Source organism: Phyllostomus hastatus, unplaced genomic scaffold (assembly GCF_019186645.2).
Source record: "Phyllostomus hastatus isolate PE091 unplaced genomic scaffold, TTU_PhHast_1.1 phas_contig_86, whole genome shotgun sequence".
NCBI classification, from domain to species: Eukaryota; Metazoa; Chordata; class Mammalia; order Chiroptera; family Phyllostomidae; genus Phyllostomus; species Phyllostomus hastatus.
This window is the reverse complement of record NW_025333977.1, coordinates 8,935,179-8,956,491: the sequence shown is the minus strand read 5'-3', so window position 1 is coordinate 8,956,491 and position 21,313 is coordinate 8,935,179. Positions and strand designations below refer to the sequence as shown.

The window sequence follows — 21,313 nt, the reverse complement described above, 5'->3', positions numbered from 1 at the left end:
TGCCTGAAAACAGTCATGCTGTTAATATTTCTACCACAGAAACCAGCAGACATAATAAATCAAGGCGATTCTTTTTTTTCCCTTCCCAAGAGCCGTTTGTTTAACATTTACAACACAGACCATCAGACATCAACTATACATCTCATGATAAATATTAACTAAAAAATTTGACTGAATGGTATTTTAAATAAAAAAGTGCATAAGACGTGGAGAGAAATTTTGAAATTTGTTCAGCAATCTCTTAGCAAGAAATCAGGTGGGATTCTCCTGGTAAATCAAGTCTGGAACTTTCAATGTCATCTGTCCTGCCCCAGGGACCAGGTCAAAATATGCACAGTTCCTGGTAGTGTCAACTAAGAAGGAAGCAAAGCCATTTCTTGCTTATACATGCAGATGATGTCAAACGGTAGAACAGGTGGTCAAGTTTAAATGGTGTTATCCTGAAAATATAAGGCTTTACTCTCCAGGGGAGTAATTAGTCTTTGTTCATAAATACTAAATGTAGTTTTTAAAGGGCCAAGCTCCTTTCCCTTCAGGGGAAATTAGCTAATACAAGATATATGTTAAGGTACTTGTAAGCAACTGATGTCTTTCTATTGCATTAGTTTAAAATCCAGATGATATTTTTTATCATTCAGAAGTCAGCCCACATGGGTCACTGTATTCCTTTGTTGGAAAGGACAGCTGAACCAGTGCTTTCTTATGCAATCCATACTCAGAAAGGATGCAAAATATGTTCTATTAGTATGAATAAAAGAGAAAAATTGAATGCCACCACTTAGATATCTCAAGTCATTCTCTTCATCCCTATGAGCAAAGGAAAGATACCTATTTAGAAAGAAAAGTAATTCAACTTGGATATTTAAAAGTGAATGAGCTACATTTTTTTTCAATAGCTTTTGTCATCTTTTCAATTCTTTACTCTAACAAGTCACTTAAATCCCAAAAGGTAATTTTCAACTCTACTTTTCTCCTCCTTATTCATTTGTCTTTTTCATAAATCAGGCTATACAATACCTAAGAAGGCAGTAATTAAACATTACACTTACTACCTTCATCAATACATCTATGTTTAAATATGAGTACATTGAAAGAATGTCTAAATAAAATACAAGGAATCAAAGAAAATTACATTTGTAAGTAGCGAATAACCTTGTATATGGTTTTAAAGTTCCTTGAATCACAATCTGTTTTTTAATTTTAACAATTCTTCCTTAATTCACATTTTGACTCTTCAGGGGATGCCAGAAGCTGTCCTCACTGATGTGGCATGGAATTTAATATACTAAAGCAGACAAATCCATTTTTTTCTTAAATACCACCCATGAAAGTACTCATTTGTTACTTTATGTACACACACACACACACACACACACACACACACATTCTCACACCCCCACCTTCATTCTTAACTTCTCCAGTGTTTTCTCTTCCATGGACCCTGGGGAGCCACAAATTTCTAATTTCAATCTGAGTTCCGTGCCTCTGCCACCATCCGTACCCTGACATGCTGACAATACAAGACACGGGCCAACCTATTTCTGATTCTTTGTATCTCACTGCTTTGATCGTTCCGTGTTTTCTCGTGGAGGCGGCAGCTTCCCTGATCAGTGACAGTGCTCATTCACACGCCAGTCCATGACCAGGAGGTGCTGTGGGAGTGGCCACATAAAGAAACAAGTATAAAGTGGGAAAATGGAAAACACCTTGGGAGATTTAATTTCTCTGACACTTTTCTACACATTCTTTCTTCTGTCCCTCCACCCCCGGGGCGGGGGGAGGGGGAAGAACACACACACTCACAGAACCCTAGTTATCACATGACTGGAACAAAAGGAACCTCTAAGCATCCCTCCCACCTTTGCTTTCTGGGTGGCCTTCCTGCTCCTCCCAGACCCCCTCTCAGGGACAAGACCTAGGACCAAAGATATAGGGAAAACCACCTCTGTTTTTGTTTACATCACACATTGCGATGCTCTAAAACCTTCACACCAGTCACCGGAAATCATCGAGGCAGATGTCTGCTACCTTAATTCAGGGGTAAGCTTTGAGATGTGAAATGTGGGCCGAGGATCATGGAACCAGTGAACAGCAGTGGTCTTGACTACAATCAGGGCTTCTGACAACTGGCTGGCCCTCTTCCCCAGCACCTTTACTGATGGTAGATAAGACCACCAACCACGGAGACCAATCCCGAGGGCCTCCACAATTACATCCTCCCAGCAGCTTAGTGGGAACTGGTAAGGCACACTCTGTAATTCAGGACTGTGTGATCTCTGCTTAGAAAATGAGGATGGGGAGCCCAAAACTCACATCAATGGCGAACAGTGAATTGGGAGATAGAACTCAGTCTTCTCATTCCTGGGGACCAGAGGACTCACTACCTTTGGGATTCTAAGCATGGTAACATCACAAGGGAGATGTATGACTTTGAATTAAAATGTATTTGGAGCACTATAAGAATACACACATGCACAGACACATACATGCAATGCATACATACATATACACACCTCCTTTGGGATAGGGAACAAAAATAATTGTGCTGATATAATTTTAAAAACTAAAATTATTACTATTATAAAGTTAATGTCCTGAGAAATATAGTAATATTATTTTATTCCACATAATTAATTTTCATTTTCAAGGTGGATATATGCCCTTTTAGGGACTCTACTTCTCCTAGAACAGATATGATTAACAGCTAAACATCCAACTCTTAAGAATTACAGAAAAAAAGGGAAGAAATATCTCCGTACCATTTAAAACCAGGACACTTTTTAAGGGGGTCCCTTGTCAGGCAAACCTGGTTACTAAGTGGCGTTCTCGCCTCCATATATATTACATTCTAGGATTCAGTTGTTTCTTTTAAGGAGCGGATACCGATCGAGATATTTTATAAAGGAGTAATGTTCTTAATTCACAAAAGTTTAATGCTATTGGTGGCACATAAAACCTGAGAAAGACACTACGTCTCAGAACAGAACAAAGTAATGAATTCTCTGGACAGTCTTTCTATGTAAAATGTGTGCTGGGATATTTGTTTATTTTAGTCAGAGACAATAAAAATTGCATCTGAGTATAATAAAATATAAGCCAGGAGACTGTTGCTTCAGCACACATTTTAATGACTCAGACAACAGTTAAAAAAAAATGAAACACATGAAAACGGATGCTTGCCTCATGATGATCACCAGCCTCTGCTGTGCTGCTGCACTAGATCACTAGGTACGTGATTCAAATGAAAGCACAGTCTCCACTTCACACCACTGTGGGACTCTTGCTTCTTGCCATGCCATACACAGTGTCGTGAAATGAAGTCAGACGCAATTTCGCATGTTTGTACGTATGTACTGAAGTCAGTATCCTGCAGAGCCACGAAGGCCACTCCTGCTATTGCTGTTCATCAGCTCACCTGGGCAGCAGGCACTTTGCTAAAGAACAAGCTCCATGGTGACCCCCTTGTGTCCTGGGGGAACCAAGCCCACACGTGGCAGCAATGTGTGATATCTGGTGCCGCTTTTTTACTCTGTGCTTTTGATTAAATCTATTTGAATATTGAAATCCGCTGGAAGCAGAGTAAATGATTCTTGGAGACAAAGTACATTTAATGGAAAATTTTCATATTAAATTGGTTTTGAAATTCATACTTCTTAAAAGAACAGGCGAATACTTACAGTCAATATATTAGTCTAAATTGTGGACTGTGTCTAATAACATAGCTAGCCTAGCAGTATCCTGTCATCTGCTCACTAATTAATGACCGCGTTTTTCTAATGGAATGTTCATTTGACAATGAAAGAAAATAATATCTGAAGGAAAACGTCACTTCTACAATCTTACCCAACTTAGTTGTTTTTAAACTTCATGATACCTTAAATCATGTGCAAATATTTTATGCTAGAACTAAAATGTGAATTTTGTCTTAGTTTCCAGGATTATCAAATGCACAGTAAAAGGCCAAAGTTTAAAATGTTTTGCTTCCTTTTAATCAATCAACATCAAATTAGAGTCACTCTCTAATTCTTAGTTTAGTAAAAAATTAACCATTTATATCCTAAGCACATAATCCTTGGCATTTAAATGTGCAAAGCAAACTTAAACTGGACATAGGCACCTCCCATGCGGTTGCACACTCAAAGTCATTTAAACCTTGCATTCATTCTGTAGGAGAGGTAGTGTTATTGCCAAGTTCCAGGCTGTAGTATGAGGTCGACCTGGTATATGAACAGAGGAAGTCTGGCTCGGATGTCCCACTACCAAATCATGATGCCAGTTTTCCTCTCAGACATTTGGGCAGGAATTGAGTGCCATTCTTTTCTTTTTAATACTTTCATTTAGCTATTTGCTCATTCCTTCCCTCAATAAACATGTCTTGAGCACCCAAATAAGTTCCACATGCCAGAGGAATAATAATATATAACATGAAATTTATGCCTGAAAAACAGATAAAAATTTCTATAGGAGCAAAAACTTGAAGAGAATCATTTTAACACCCAGCTATTTGTGCATGCAGTCATCCGAGCAATACTAGGTGAGCATTTTCCCCATGGTGTTAGCCACTGCGGGTATAGAGCTAAGGTACCCAGTCCCTGCTGCATCCCAGAGGGCTGAAACCTAGGTAACAATCATAATAGAAACCAGCGTAGTAAGGGTTCTGTGGGGCCATCTCCCATAGTCTGGGGAATGGAAAGACCGAGGGAAGCTCTGCAGAGGACCTGTCACCGGTATTGAGTCCAGAAGGACAAGTAGTCGTTAATGAAGAAAACAGGAGGGGGAAGGCTTTCACGAGAAGGCAGAATGATGAGAAGTACAAGTGTGAGACAGTGAGATGTGTGTAAAAAACTCCAGGGAGGCTGGAGAGGAGAGTCTAGACTGAAGAGTCGTCTGAGGGGGTGGACCAGGGAAAGGTCATGCTTCAATTATAATCCCAGTGAAATTCAAGGACCTTCTCATGCCTTCCTGGCCACTTTCAGGAGAAAGTAAGATGTTTGTGCAACTGTACAACAGTCACAATCAATCAGCGTTTTAAATTACTTTTGGATAATAGTGATAAAAATATGAAAAATAAATCTATGAAGAGTTGTCATTTGCCACATTTTACTTATTTAAATATCTTGTCTCGCCCCTCAATTTTTCCCTTCCCTACTTGTTTGTTAATTGAAATAAAACCAAATATTTTCAGGAGGGATGAAATCAAGTGGCATCTGTTATAAACTTTATAGCTTCACATAATTTAGAAACTTAAACAAATATAAAATTTCAGTTTCAATATAATATTGGGTCTAAAACCATGAAAACAGTAGCTATAATCGTTTTGTGTCTACGGAGCTCTACTTTTTTTCAAAGATGATCATTTATATAAAAAGTACAGAGAGTGAATTAGTAGCAGCCATACAACAAATAGTAACGGATTTTCTATAAACAAATAGAAACATATTTACTATGTTTTCTAAATCAAGGGTTAAGACAACCTGTCATTTTAACTTTTGCTTAGAATTACTTTTGCTAAGAAAGAAACAGAAAACATAATTGAACTATTCTAACCAAGGGATCTGTGTTTAGAGTACAGATCAGATAAACGGTTAAAGACATCACCTAATTTTATTTGGCTGATATAAACAGTGGTATAAACCACAGGATTTAGCAAACATTTGCAATCGTCTTTTTGTAATCATTTTCTTTGCAGTAAAATGCTTCCACTTTCCACAATGAATTATGATTAAAATTTGAATCTGGGTTGGGAAGTATCCACTTCTGAGCTCTAAGTTGTGTTTTGTTGTGTCATAAGTTTCTTTTAACCAGGAAAAAAAGAGTCTGATTTCATAACCTTTCCAGTCATCTGAAATTAAGGATTTGTTTTAGAAACACCTCTTGAGGTTCACATGAGTAGCCAATCAGCCTTCCTTCCGCATTGTACTCTGATGAACCGGCCTGGCTGCAAGGCCTTCCCCCTGACAGCGCGGGCTTTGATGCTAGTGAAATAGGTTAGGGGATCACCTGAGAAGGGAGCTCGTTCAGCAACGTGTACATGGGCAAAACCTGTCCTCTGCCCTCACACAATTTACATCAAGATGGTACAGTAAGCAAAGCAAAGCGAAACTGCAGGATTTAAAAAGCAACACACAAGGGAGTGTGAACACAAGGCAGTGAGCCACCAGACAAAAACAAGGTGCAACTGCAGGTACAGGGCAGGTGATGCTCCAGAGAGTAACCCCCCTGGCTGAGTACCTCCTCCTCCCACCTGCCTCCCAGGAAGGGTTGGGGTCATCTACCTTTCTAAGGTCAACCTCTCTAGCCACTTTTTGACCTCTTCTCAACTTCTCCAAGACACAGTACCCTCCCCTAACACTACTTTCATGAATCTTCTTTCTTTTCCTCTTCAATGACTCCTGCGCCTTCCTTTACTGGAAAAAAAATGCCTCCGTTGGCGGAACCAACCTCCACTCTTCTATGACAGTCTTTTTCCTGCTGAGTTCTTCCGCTGCCATCCACGTCCTCCTTCTTTTTATTACTGAGTTTCTTTACAGAGTTGTCTAAATTTGAGTCCTACTCCCCACCTTCCAATTTACTAGTGACTCATCTTTGAATCTGGTTCACCAAGTGGATTTTACCTCTTCCTCCCAGTTCTACTCAGATTGCTTTCTCAAAGGTTACCCTCCAGGCTAAGTGTCCTTTTCTCACTTCTCATCCTCTGTGTTGCATCTGGCACCAGAAACCACCCTATTTCTCTTCTTTCTTGATAATGTAACATCTTCCTTTTCTACTACTTATTAATCTGCATGTTCTCTGTCATCTTCTCTGACTTTTCTCTGTTCTGACTGCTGATTACCTGGAGATCATGAAGATCTCATTTATATCCCTCCTTCTGGCTGAAACACAGCCCTATCCTGTAATATATGGCCCTATCAGATTGTGTGTGAATGACCTTCACATGCTTTTCTGTAAATTCCACCATCCCCAACCAAATCAGTTACTGCTCCCTGGTCATTTTACCTAAAAAGTAAAAACACAACAATATCGTATTTTCATCATTGTTTCATGTTGTACATATATTTATATATTTAATATGATATCAATATAAAAAGAAAGAGAACACACATATATTTTGTTGGCAGTGCCCCATACCTAATCATCCAAACTATGCACCTCCAGGCCACATTCAGCTAACTTTCCTAATGCTGAGATGTTTAGTGATGAAACAGTAGCATAACTTGAAACATTTACATGTTCACTTTTTAAGTGCCATTTTTTAAAAGCATCACATCAATTTTTCTGAAATATCCTTGAGTGGGCTATGTGATTTTTATTGTTCAAGATGGACTACTTATGAAAAATAAGAACTAAATAATTCCCTATTATTAGGATAACTAAAAGATTAGTCCAAAATAACATTCAGCTTTTCTAGTTCAGTAATTTCCTCTAGGCTTTGTAGAAACAGTAAAAGACTTTCTACAGTAAAGCTCAGATAAAATCAAAAGCTAGTGTTTTGATAAGATGTTTATTCAGAAGTCCAAGTTTCCACTCTTTCTTTTTTGTTGTTGTTATTGTTGTTGTTTAACGTGCCATGGATATAATGTTACATTCAGCTATTCATTTACAAAATAATATGAAATAAGTTTCCAGTTGTTCTCCTTACTGAATAAAGCCACCAATGTTTGCATTTTTCTTAAATGTTGTTTATGTACTTTTTCAAGCTATGAAATAAGACACTGTAGGTAACACAAGTCAAAAACTAGCCCCATAAATTGGTACCAAGATAAATAAGTGCAACAGCTAGAAATAATTACATAGTAACCCCTGAAGAACTGCTGTTCAAGTATTTTCGAATGTCTACAGAGTGTGTTTACACAAGTACTCCATTTAGCACAAGGGATACATTCCTGGGGAATGAGCCCCAGGAGAGGGCATGATTACCGGAACGTATGCTAATGAGAACTTGCTTCTCTGTCCGTAAAGGCTCTTCTCCTCTGCATCCTCCACCCCAGTTTATTTCTCTTTCTGTTCCCTGGCTTAGTGAGGCTTACTATGCTTCCGTAATGTCCTGAGACTTCCAAGCCTTACGTTCATATGGATATTTTACCTGTTTCTTCAAACTTTTCCTCCCATAGTTAAAAACCTGCCACGATAGTGTGAAGTCCAATGCTTTCTGTCACCAGCCAAAACACCTAATATACTTTTGGGTGTTGCTGCTGCTGGCTAAATGTTTAAAAATATGTAGTGCATGGTGTTCCTTAAATAACAATTGCCATCACAATCAAATGAAAATAGGGATTAAAAAATGCTAAATTATTCTAAACCACTGTACTTTTCTTAATCCATTTCTATTTAAAATCCATATTCTGTTTATTTAGGATGCAGTTACATGGACCAATGTTTATTTTTAGACTAGTACTAACTGCCTTTTTGCTCATAATTCATGTATTCTCATCTAATGATTTCCAAAAGCTCTGTAAATGTAGGATAATTCAACCTACATAAACAATACCTTATAACCTACAAAGTCCTCATCTCACTATAGTCCTCATTGCTGTTATAAGAGAAAATAAGGAATTATTTTGAATGAATTTTTAGAGTACTTTAAAATAATCATTGTTTCCTAAAAATAATAAACAGGAAGTAGACTGTGTTACCAATAAGTTTATCCAACCATTCATCTACTCGTTCACTCATTGACTTTAGCCAGAACATATTCATTTATTCAATAAGCATGCATTGACTTATCTTGCTATTGAGGAAATAATATACTGGTTGACATAGTGAATTCTATCTTTTCTAGTGTTTATTAAACTCTTTTGGACAACAGAAACCAGTCTCAAAATTATAGAATAAATTTTAAAGGTGATCTTGATTTCTACAATTTATGACTTATCCTGAAGGAAAGAAAGCGTTTGGACTCTTTCCTCCCACCCTACTATTCTTCTAAATGATTAAAATTCATCCCACCAATTATATTATGAAAACAATAATTACACTTTCAGTTTTAGTGCTCACCAGAGCAACATACAATTGTGTCATTAGTGGGCAAATTTCAGAGAAAAAAATTACTTTTTACGATGTAATTTTAAACTTGCATATATACTGCCTTTTAGATAAATGCATCCCTTCATAAACAAGATGAAGTAGAATCCACAAAAGGGACTGTGCTGTGTATTATCTCTATTAGACTTTATTCAGTCCAGGGGGCGCCCAACGGAGGTTACACTGCCAAGGGCACAAGATACACATGTAGTGACATGCTGATGATGCAGAGACCTGTCACAAGAGACTAAGTTACAGAGTCAGAGTTCAGTGATGCCACTGTCTCTGTACATGATTTTTGGCCTTCTCTGCTGTGAAGATCCTGACTGCTATCAAAATACCAAGAACATTAGGAACCCTAAGTAGAAACTGACCTGATTCCATAAGAATTAGTATATTTGAGTTACAAGTAGCAAATAGCCTATCTGTAGACTTAAGCTTAACATCTGAGGACTTTAACATGAAATCTGGAGACAAACATAATTAAAATACCTTTGAAATGGAAAATTATAACAAAATAATTAAGGGATCATTTTAATTCCATTTGAGGTTCTGTTATTTTAAGAAATAACAATTAGGTTTTCAAAAATAATTAACTTTATTTTTTAACCTGTTACTTTTCAACCCAGTAAAGATACTTAAAAATATCTTCTGTCCTATAATGAACTTAAAAATCAAATTTTGCTTTGAGCTAAGATGTCCTTTTTAAAGGGGTCCATTTCCATGTGGTAATCTTAATATAGTACAGTTAGGTACCTCTTTGTTACATGAAAATTCATTAAATGTTTGTTTGCAAATATGTCAATACAGTTTTGAAACTAATATTACATAAAAGAAAGATTAAGCTCGATCCCTCAATCCTAGACCTTGAAAATTTTACCCTTTGCAATATCATGGATGGACCTGGAGAGCATTGTGCTAAGTGAAATAAGCCAGTTGGAGAAAGACAAATACCATATGAAATCACTCAACTGTGGAATCTAATGAACAACTTGAACTAACAAGCAAAACAGAGACAGACTCATAGATAGAGAGCAGGTTGACAACTATGGGGGGTGGGCAGGGAGGGTTGGGTGTGGAGGGATCCAGCAGAGAGGAAGAAGGACTGAAACTCTCACTGACTCTGTTTTACCTTTTTATAAGAGTGTCAGTTCCCATCAGCCCTATCTTCTAAGACAGGAGGCAAAATAATAACCACTTCTGTTAGAAATCAGGCATAAAATAAAAACAATAGTAAAAAAATCATAACTTATCAAAAACCTAGGGTATGGCAGGTACTGTTCTACATGGTTTAAGCTTATTAGTTTATTTAATGCACAAAATAACCCTATAGTTTTTTACTACCCCTATGATAACGATTAGATATCTGAGGCTGAGAGAAGTCTAGTAACCTGTCTGAGGAAACACAAACAGTAAGTAAGTGGAGCTGGGGTTTGAGTCCATGTCGCCTGGCTGCAGAGACAATGTGCATAGTTGGAAAGCTATATTACTGCATTTGCATTTCTACTTGGAGATGGTGTGAGAGTTAGTTTATGCCAATTATGGCTAATGTACTATAAACACACGCATATAAACACATGTACAGTGGTTTAACAATACCACTGACCATGTAAATAAAAACAGTTTTCTTAAATATTTGTTTGGCTTGTTCCATGTGGCAAATTTAATTTTTCTAATTGCAAGATTCTTTAAGAAAGTCATACATCAACGACCGATTGCCAGATAGGTAGTCAACAGGCCGACAATTACCACACGGCACTCACATTGTTTATAACATTTTTTTTCTCAGCGTTGACACTTTTATTTCCAATCACAAAATTCTCCTACAGGAGAGATGCCTCTGATTTTATTTGTACCACTCCCTCATATGTTTTCAAAAGGGTAAAACAGACCAGATTAAACAGCCAAGCACAGGGTCAGAGTAAGGGCTGGGAGAGGAGAAACCAGTACTCAGGTACCTAAGCTATTTCATGAGCAAAGGATTTTACTATGCATTTACCTTCTCTAAGTTAGTACACAGTGCTTCCTGAATTTCTCAAACTTAGTACCTAATTAAAACTCACAGAATGGGTTGCCAAGATAAACTAAAAGCAGGCCTTAGGAAAGAAGAAACAAGGGGAAAAAAGAAAAAAAGTACCGCCAGGTGTTTCTACCTCCAAATCACAAATAGTATACTGGATGCCCACAGAACTCAGGGGTGCAGGGCCACAGAGGCGATTAGAGAGACCCGCAGGGCATATCTTGCACTTCCTGCTCTAATCACGTGTCAGCGTGCACACGTGTGAGTCACTTCCATCTGTATGCGTGTTTGCACACCCAGACTGAGTGTGCAGGCACATTAGAAAATAAAAGCATGGAAGAACCCTACCTTTCTATAAAATAAAGTATATGTGTTGGTAAAATTTTTTCCATTCTTGGACTCAATTTTTTGTTTACTTTCATATCAGTGAGTGTTTTTCAAAGCCAAATTCGTGGCATGTGTAATAACTTAGCACTGGATTTAGGAGTTTGATCTGGAGATACTCTGCAAAGAGCCATGCTATCTTAATATTACAGAAGCTCTGCTGTGACATATGGTCTTTCTCAAATGAAGGAGACACAACTGTTCATGGAAGCATGTGGTTTGATTCTAACTCTTAGTTGAAGTTTTCTAAACAACTTTCAGGTGCCAGCACACATATCCTGGGTTTGCATATGAGGAGCTGATGTGTCTGGCCTGAATCTACCATGCCGAATAATTAGAATACCTGATCAGATACCAAAAAACACCTTTATGGCAACTTAGGTATCAACATAATTATTGGGTTTAACACTAGGCGTAGTTAATTTTCCTTGTTCTTTTTAGAATGTTTTATGCTCTTAATATAGAATTTGATTAAAAGATATTTTAATCTTGTTATTTGGGGGAATATACATCAAAAGAGCATAAAATTTATAATGAAAAAAAGCTCAACATTTTACCAATTATCCCCCACAAATATTTCAGCTTTAAGAATTACTCTGACTTTCTGCACCATCCACATAAGCTCTTCATTTTGGATTCTTATATTACCAATTATAATTTTATTATATTACATATTTAAAAACATATTTTTGATAGCTTCTTTGTATGAGTATACACATTAATGACATATTTACAGATTCATTTTCCTCAGGTCTCTGGCACCAAAATTGAGTTTTTAATGCCAGCACACTATTTATAACTGTATGAAAAAGCAAGTGTAAATGGACCCCAGTAGCTTTTAATTCTTGAAATATGTTCTCTGCTTGCAAGTTTTAAAATGACTTGAAATCCTTCTTTCATACATTCATTAATCAGGCTACACAGTTTCCATTCTGCCAGGTCCCAAAAGCAGTCACTACAAAGATTCTGGACATTCGGCTCCCTGGCCCACCCCCTGGGGTCTGCTTTAACCCTTCCTGTGCCCCCACCACCACCCCCTCCCCAGGATCAGCCTTAACCCATCCTGTGTCCCAGAGGGAGCCCCAGGCATCCCATGATTCCTGCAAGGCAATTGAGCCCTCTGGTGACCATGACGTCCTTAAAGGAGTTATTCTGTCCCATTTCTGGAACTTACCATTTACTACCCACAATAACCCAATAGAAATGGTACTATTATTAGTTCCATATACAGGTAAAGAACCCTAGAGGGATGACATAGCTTGCTTCATATCACACAGTTCATACAGGACTGAAATTCCAACCCTTGGAAGCCTCACCTCTACAGTGTTCCTTTAACCACTAAAGTACACTACTTTTCTCGTCAGCATACAGGACATTGTAATTTATTCACCATAAGCGGTATGGGTGGGGATGGAAGGCAGTGTCAGAGTCCAGAGAAAGCATGACTTTTGCTTTGTGGCTCCTGTTGTTACTGCTGCTTATAGAAAGAACGTATGTGTATATGCATTTCTGTTTTACTTAAGTTTTCCAATCGCACAGACTTGGGTCTGAATTCGGACTCGATCACTTTCTAGTTGTGTGACCTTGGGGAAAAGACATAATGACATCAACAATTTATTGGCTCTTTTCTATATGTTAGCCATTGTGCTAAGTGCTTGGCGTACACTGTCTCATTACATTAAATTAAATATTCATAAAAGCCCTCACAAGAGATAATATTATTGATATTTGAGAGCAGATGGGCCTATTCTGAGAGAGGATAATAAGTAATAACCTTTCCAAGGTCAGATAGCCAGTGAGTGAACAGCAGTGGCCCACACTGAGTCAGAAGAGGTTTAGGCAGACGCATCTGGCTGGCACTCTGCCACGGGAGGGCAAGGACGGAATCTTGGGACGAGCACTCACTGCCAGTGCTTCCCACTGAAAAGGGGCTCTGAGGGTGAACACTGGGGCCACACATCCTGGGTTCGAATCCTCGTGTCCAACTATGACATCTCGGCAGGTCATTTAACTTCTCTGGGCTTCAGTGTCTTCATTTGGCAAATGTAAAATGATAACACTACCTACCTCAAGATGTTGTTGTGAAGAATAAATGAGATGATTATTGTAATGGAGCTGGAGGTGGTAGGTCATCAATAACTTATTATTAACTACAGAGGTAACTTTAATTTTGAATAGTTCTGATCCAGCCAACTTTTATTTCCACATAACAAAATAAATAACCAATGGGAATGTTTTATTTTGGAAGTGTAAAACTCCTCTTAAGGCATCACGAATGTCAGTGTCTGGGCTCATCCCGAGATCCGTCCTCTCTCTTGGTTGCTCAGATGACGTGCGGATCTGTCCTCTTTCTTTCCTGCATGGACACATCTAACAAGACCAGGGACTTTGGTTTCTTCGTTACAACACAGGAAATTCATGATATCATGAAAGGCTTACATTTGACATTTCTCAGTATCTACTGTAAATATTTTGCTCACAGCCCACCGGCCAGGACAGCTCTCATACTCCCCAAGAAGGGACGAAGAATAACTAGGAATTCAGAGTCACGAGTCTCACGTGTTGAGTGATGGCAGGGACACTCAGGGACAAGAACCATGGGGTCAAGGCCTCACTTCGAAAAAAACAGGATAAGACTTTTATGATTCTCCATGAATAAGTGCTTCATATTTTTTTTCTTAAATCAGTGTTATAAATTCCTGTGCCAAAAATACTCCAGCTATTTTTCAGATTAAACTTCCTGAAAAGAGAATTCATAGTTGACTTTCTTAATTTTGCATGCAGTTTTTTTCTTAGGTCCATTCCGGGCCTTGCGTCCATCTTGAACATCATGCAAGGGGTCTGGGTTACAACTGCATCTCCCACGGAGTCACACAGAAGGAGCCTGAGCATGGCCTACGTAAATGGTGGTAGGTATCCAGTAAAGTCAAGAAACAATGGAGTTTGCCCTGGCTGGCATAGCTCAGTGGATTGAGCGCGGGCTGCAAAGCAAAGTGTCGCAGGTTCGATTCCCAGTCAGGGTACATGCCTGAGTTGTAGGCCATGACCCCCAGCAACCGCACATTGATGTTTCTCTCTCTCCCTCTCTTTCTCCCTCCCTTCCCTCTCTAAAAATAAATAAATAAAATCTAAAAAAAAAAGAAACAATGGATTTTGAACTAATATTTCTAACTCAGGGACCAGAAAGTATTTAATTAATAAGTATAGCAAATAATTTTCATGCATATGTAATGTACATTCATTCCACTTCTAGGATGTCACAAATAAACAGCTATCTTTAAAGATGCAAGCTAAGGAATTTTTCAAGTTTGGAAACAGTGGAAGTCAATTAAAGATTTTAGCTTAGAAAGAGAAAATAAATTGCCTTTATTTGCACAAACAGAAAACAAACTGCCTATAATTTGCACATTGTTCTAATTTTTCAGTTCCAACAATTTAATATTTCAGATAGTTGCCCAATTTACAGGATCATAAATGGAAATAAACAGCATGCCAGAAGTTCTATACTCCCTTCAAACAGAAAAATATCTTAATGGTTCTTCAACAGTACTTTTCAAAGTCCCACTATAATAAAATCAACACTAAACAAGGCAGACATAAAAAAAGAATTCTAATGGCCTCAGCCAGGCTCCAGTGCACAAGAAGCCCATGTTTGCCAGCCAGGCTTAGACACACTTGGTGCTGAAGAAAATCTCTTCCATTCCCAGAATCCATTCGTTACTCTGCAGACATGGGGAAGGTGGCCCCTCAAATGTACTGCAGCTTCACTAAATAGCATTGCATAGAGGCATGGGCACTGGATTAGGGTTCAGTGACTTGGATTCTGGCCTTGGCTCTGGGCTTCAGATATTGAGTTATTGGTCCTCTACTTCTAAGGCCTTTATGGCACCGCCATTTTTTGAAATCAGGTGCTTTTTCTACAAGCCTCCAAAGGAATCACCAAACTCTAAATATTACTGTATTGTGTCCTGCTTTTGTGAAATTACTTTATCAATTCAATATTAAATACAGAAAATACCACTAATTCACTATGTTCCATTAAAAATATTTTGAAGTTACTTTAAAGTTTTAAAGTGATTTTATAAATATTCATAAAGTTTGATCTATCACTTTATCTTAATATTTAATTAAATCACTTAAAATTATACGTGTGTGCATACATATATATTCCATTTAATCTCTTGTCTCAGGGAGATAGAAGAATTGCAGATACATTTTAAAAAAGAGAAAATGCACTCAATTGGCACACTTGAGAATAAAGAAAACTCCTACTTAAGACTGTGTAACACATTTTCAAAAACTGCAAACTCATTATCAATATTAAGAATGAAAGCATTAAAATTTCGCCTTTCCAGTTTTACATTTGAAATCTATTACCCAATTTACTATACCAGAAAGACTTAAAAACTTTCTGTCTAGAGAAAAGTTAACTTAGGTATTTTCAGGTGCAAGTACAATGTTGTTGAACACGTTTTAGTTTTAAAAACAAGCATCGCACGTAAGCACTAGTAAAAATAAATCTTATTTTTCACTTTGTAAAACTATTAGTAAATGCTCTTCTTCTTCATCTTTAAAACTGCCATTACATTTGCAGTTATTGAAGTGAAAGAGCTTCAGTGTGACAGCAGCTAATAGCCTTGATTCCAACTATAGGGAATCAATTATGAGATTAAGTCCACTGAAAACAAGGGGGGAAAGAAGACGTGATCCGACAATAAGGCCGCCAAAGAGCTCACATTAGCGGAAGTGTCTTAATATCATTTCACAGATTCATGCCCATGAATGGAGGCAGGGCGAAGAACAAAGGGTTATAAATAAATACGCATTGCCACAAAAGCTGAAATGCTGAAGACATAATTTGTGCTGTTCACTCTCAGATGCTACTGATCTCTCTCCCACCCCTCATCACACACACGAAGGCCCACGTGCATCCTCCATCCAGGTTATTTACACCCATATGGAGCCATCCCCCCCCCAAAAAAAAACTAGGAGCAGGTGAATAACCCCCTTTTAAAAAATAATAAACTGAAAGCAAAGCCCTAAAAAAGACAGAGAACTGCTACACCTAGAACGCTGAGCAGTAATGTTTGACAAGGAACAACAATGCACCCGCGCACTACCAATACCGGAGCTGTTCTTCCTGCTCCGTTTGATTTAATGATGGATTGAGGAATTTGGGTGGAAGAATTTGAGGATATAATCATTTCACATTTTTGGTTTTAAACATTAACAGGCAGATAAACAGAATACAGGCTTTGGAAAAATAAATCTTTTCTGTTTTATTTTTAACTTTTAATTCTCAATTTGATTCCTCTTTCTAGATACACAATGCAGATTGTGAAGGACAAAAAAAAAAGTGTTTCATAGATTCCAATGCTATTCAGTCTACATTAAACTCATGTTTTAGCTTCTAAACAGCTTCCTAGAGAAATCAGAATCTTACCTTTACATATCTTCTGGAGAGGTTTCATGGTGCTTTGAAAATTCCTGAGGTCTATGTCAAACGGCCATTCTCTTGCTCCCAGGGTCTTAGGGGCTTGGAGAAATCCCAACACCTGCTGCTACCACTGAGTGTCGAGGCTAGGAAAGCTCCAGGGTTTTGCCAGCAGGATCACTGAGCCACAGCCAAAGCTTGGGAAGCCTTAACAACTGAAAGCAAGTGTAGAAGGCAACGTGGTACCCAGCACTGGGCTCAATTGTAGCAGCAGGGGGAGGAATATTCCGGCCCTCACAAGGGTTTAGAGGCAGCCATCAGGGAACCCAAGGCTCTGTCAATGGACAGGGCTAGGGAAGTGGGGACAGGGCCGCACAGCAGGGGACCCTGGGGGGGGAGGGGAACGACTAGCACAGAGCTCAGGTAGCGCTTGAAAAGAATCACCAAAATTCCCCGACAGAACACAAGAAGCAATGGCAAAATGCAACAAAATACATGGAGGTAGGCCATTCTAGCATCCCGTAAGACAGCCAAAAACACAGTGGACGGGAAATGGAGCTCTAGCTCTAGAAAGAAAAGTAAGGAAGACACATTATAGTACGCCTACTGCATTCAAGGTTAAAAATGCACTGTTTCATAAAATTCCTAAATCCTGCCACTATAACATTTATGTTAAGATAAGGATATTTACAAATATAAAAAGTCACAGGGTGCAAGCTACAAGGTAACAGAGGTTAAAAGGCAAAGTTGTCCGTTATTAAAGGAGAAAATGACAAGACAGAGAGAAGGTTAAATTGAAAAAGAATTAAAACTGCTTTTTAAATAAGTACAACATGTTTCATCAAATACATCACTTTCTATTGTGGGCAGATGAGAGGTACTGAAGGAATTCAATGAGGTAAGAGGAGATGAAGAAGGAGCAAGTGGATAAAGAGTGTTCAGAGTTGGAAAGTGGAGAGGTAGAAGAAAAGGGAAGAAAGGAGGAGGAAGAAAGGAAAATGGGATTAACTTAGTAGGTTTCCAATGCCTTGTCACATAAACTACTCACTAGATTTCCCTGAACCTGGGACTTCATAATGTTATATTTTCCGTGGAAGTGCTTATAGCCTGTTAACCACTCTTCACAGCTCTGCAACTGCTCAAAAGCCTTATTTTAGGAGCCCACTAAGTATTAAATATTAAACAACTACAAGAGACAGATCCTAAGACAATCTTGCTTTAATGAGCTGAATAAAATCAAGTCAGAGACTAAATATAAACTCGGACAAAACTTCAGTAATCCCTAATATGTATCAAAACAAAAACAATCAGACTCATTTAGGAACTGGCAGTTTTTCAAGACCAGAAGCAAGTTAATACTGTGTACTTATTTTAGAATTAAATAAGAAGAAACTCTACTACCTCAGGTATTTACTTGTATCTTTTTAACCCAAGTTAAAAAAAATAGTAATGAATAATCTACTTTACTTGGTGTCAAATAGCTAAAATAACCTTGTGTTGGAAAATGTTGGCTTCTATCCCTCACCTGATTCATATACATGTAAATATACATAAATATATATGTTCTGATGGATATAATGTTATGACATTACAGTTTAATGAACAAGTAGCTCTTGCTTGGGCGAACTCATTTATGTCCATTAAGTCAGACATTTTTATAAAATGACCCTTATTCTACAAAATAGTCGGTATTGCCTAGGAAGCTAGTATTTTAAATTTGAGAGAATTGAGATTTTATTAGGGAAGGGGATGAGGAATCCCAATTTCCTTCTAAAAATACTTCCATTATAAAAACAGTGCCTACGTTTCTATGTTGACTCAAACTAAAGCTTAACTTTTTAAAACATATCTTGTCAATAAGGTAGGTCTGCAGAAGAAAATACTTAGTGAACCCCTGTGGTCAAAACCAAGTGGAAGCGGGTTTTTCAAATGTCAAAAATCAATTACATGTTCTCAATCCCACTCATGAAAATCTGTTTTAGCAATCTAAATGATAAAAACTAAAAAGAAAAAAAAATGTTCAAGAAAAGACAAGGAAATGAATAAATACTGCCAATGTGAAATGGTAGAGTCCTTTTATAAAGCTCTTCAGATTAGAGGGTATGTCAGGGTTATTATCAGTGGAAATAGAACAACTGGCAATGGCTTTTTAAAAGTAAATATTATATTGCTACTAACTACAGTATCTTACTAAAGTAATAAGACCAGATGATCTAGACCAGCATTTCCCTGTCGCTAAGCATCACAAGAGCACACATTTTTCATAAATGTGCTCAATTGCACCCCAACACCTAGTCTGGTAACACAGTAGGTGCCCAATAAATACTTAACTGGCTGAATGGTGGCACCAAATGTTCAAAAGCACTCCTCAAAAAGATTGTGTCTTGGGGGTTGGAAGAGGGGTTATGTTCAAATAAATTTCTTAAAAATTAAAACAAAGTTAAACAGGTAAATTCTTCCTACATGACTTGTCAGAGCCTTTATTATGTTACTATAAATTCCTAAACTAACCTTTAGCCTATCCTTTTTATGAAGTGACTGTTCATCATAGATTAATTATTCTAAAAAAACATGATTTATACCTCTATGGCAAACTTAATATTTCTATATCCTCCAATCTTGTAAATAAAGACATAGGTAAACTATTTATTGGAACATAGTCGTGTCTGTTAAAAATTATAAGGTGGAAGAAAATATATAGGTACTTCAAATCGCATAGTAGACTTAGTCAAAAAAATGGCTTGTGGCCCTGGCTGGTGTATCTCAGAGGACTGAGCATGGGCCTGTGAACCAAAGGTCGCAGGTTCAATTCCCAGTCAGGGAACATGCCTGGGTTGCAGGCCAGGTCCTCAGTAAGAGGCACGTGAGAAGCAACCACACATTGATGTTTCTCTCCCTTTCTTTCTCCCTCCCTTCCCCTCTCTCTAAAAATAAATAAATAAAATCTTTTAAAAAAATGGCCTCTGCTTCAGGGAAAGAAAATTTGAGATTGAGAAAATTTTAGAGTGAGAAAAACTGAAACAGCTCATTCAAATCATTCATCTTATCGATAAAGAAACCTGCTTAAAGAAAGTAACGTGTATTGGTACATAAATACATTCGCAATGAAGTTTCCTTATCTCTGATGTCCCGGACCCATCCTGTGCAATTATCTAATATGACCAGTATCTTACAAATTCGCTTACATAATTATCTTGAATTGAAAAGAACATTCCTGGAAAGTATTAAATTATGCAAATTCAATAATTTCTTAAGTCAAAATTCTATATTGTGAAAAAAGGAGGTGTTCATTTAGAATTGAAGAATAATTGCTTTCCTATACTAGAAACTCATTTTTTTTAAGTCACTCTGGGCCCAGTGAAAAACAAAAGTAAAGATCAAATAGTGACAGAAATTCCATGAGAAACTGTGCTCCCTAGACTGAGGCACCTAACAAACTTCAGGATTAGTATCTTCAAGTAGTAAAGCCAGGAAAAAAATATATATACATATACAAACTTTACTTAAGGAACTGATACAGGATCACAGGATCGGGTCACTGGCGATAAAACTATGGTTCCTCTCTAAGACCACGTGCTGATGTCCAGGTGAGCAGAGGCCATTTTCCCATGGATGCCGGTTCAGTCCTCCACCGAGCAAGCCTACCCAAAAGGTGTCCATTCAGTGGCTCCCCATTTGCCTTAGTCACTCACCAGCATCCATTAGCCAACTCCATGCTTTATCTTCAATAGATAAGATACGGCCTCTTCTTGCCATGGTGCCGTGAAAAGGATCCAGGAGGTTCCCTTAAACAACATTTCCTGAAACTGCTGCAGCACCAAGAGTAAAGGATATGCCAGGTCAGCTGTGTCTCCTTCCCAGCAATATTAGCGGCAGCAGCGGCAGCAGAAGCTGGAGCAGACCATTTAGACCCAGCTCCTTGCAGGGTGGTAGCCAAGCACTCGGTTTACTCTACACCTAGACAGGGTTTACCCCTCTGTTTGCACCCTGCCGACAGTGTCAAAACAGGTGTTTTCCTGGGATCCTGCTTAAAATTTGCTCCCAGACAAGGCGATAAGTATACAGCAACTGTGAAATTCTAAGGTTTTAATTCTATGGAAAACATGTTCTTAAAGGTATACTTTATTATCAAAAAGGCTTGATGAATCCTTTTGAAAATTTCATTCACCCCTTCCGGTCCTAATAAGCAAGTGATTGCCCTAAAATTTCCTGTTAATGAAAGAGAGGATGTTACCATATAAATGGCATCATGCAATTTTGGTCATTTCTTTCCTAATATTCTATCTGCCTTCCTGGCATAGAATCACTTTTTTTTTCTTTTTTTCTTTTTTTTTTTTTGGCCAATGCGAATGTTTTCATAATCTTTACAACACTGCCAACAGATGGGGAAATATCAGGTCTTATGATCCTTATGTTACAGAACGAACAACGACTTCTTTGCTTCTATCTTTTAC

General features: G+C 37.9%; 1 protein-coding gene across 12 annotated transcripts in view; it reads right to left on the bottom strand.

The window, feature by feature from the left end:
* MBNL1 (muscleblind like splicing regulator 1) overlaps positions 1–21,313 on the bottom strand; it is a 190,213-nt gene that overhangs the window by 83,810 nt on the left and 85,090 nt on the right. The window contains exon 2 of one of the 12 annotated variants that reach the window (XM_045851108.1): positions 20,552–20,668. The exons of 10 other annotated variants lie outside the window; for them this stretch is intronic. In XM_045851108.1, the coding sequence (XP_045707064.1) occupies positions 20,552–20,557 (6 nt within the window). In that variant the 5' untranslated portion in view covers positions 20,558–20,668. Of the gene's footprint in view, positions 1–16,868; positions 17,103–20,551; positions 20,669–21,313 lie in introns of those variants that run through there. One more of the 12 variants, XM_045851111.1, reaches the window with a different exon arrangement.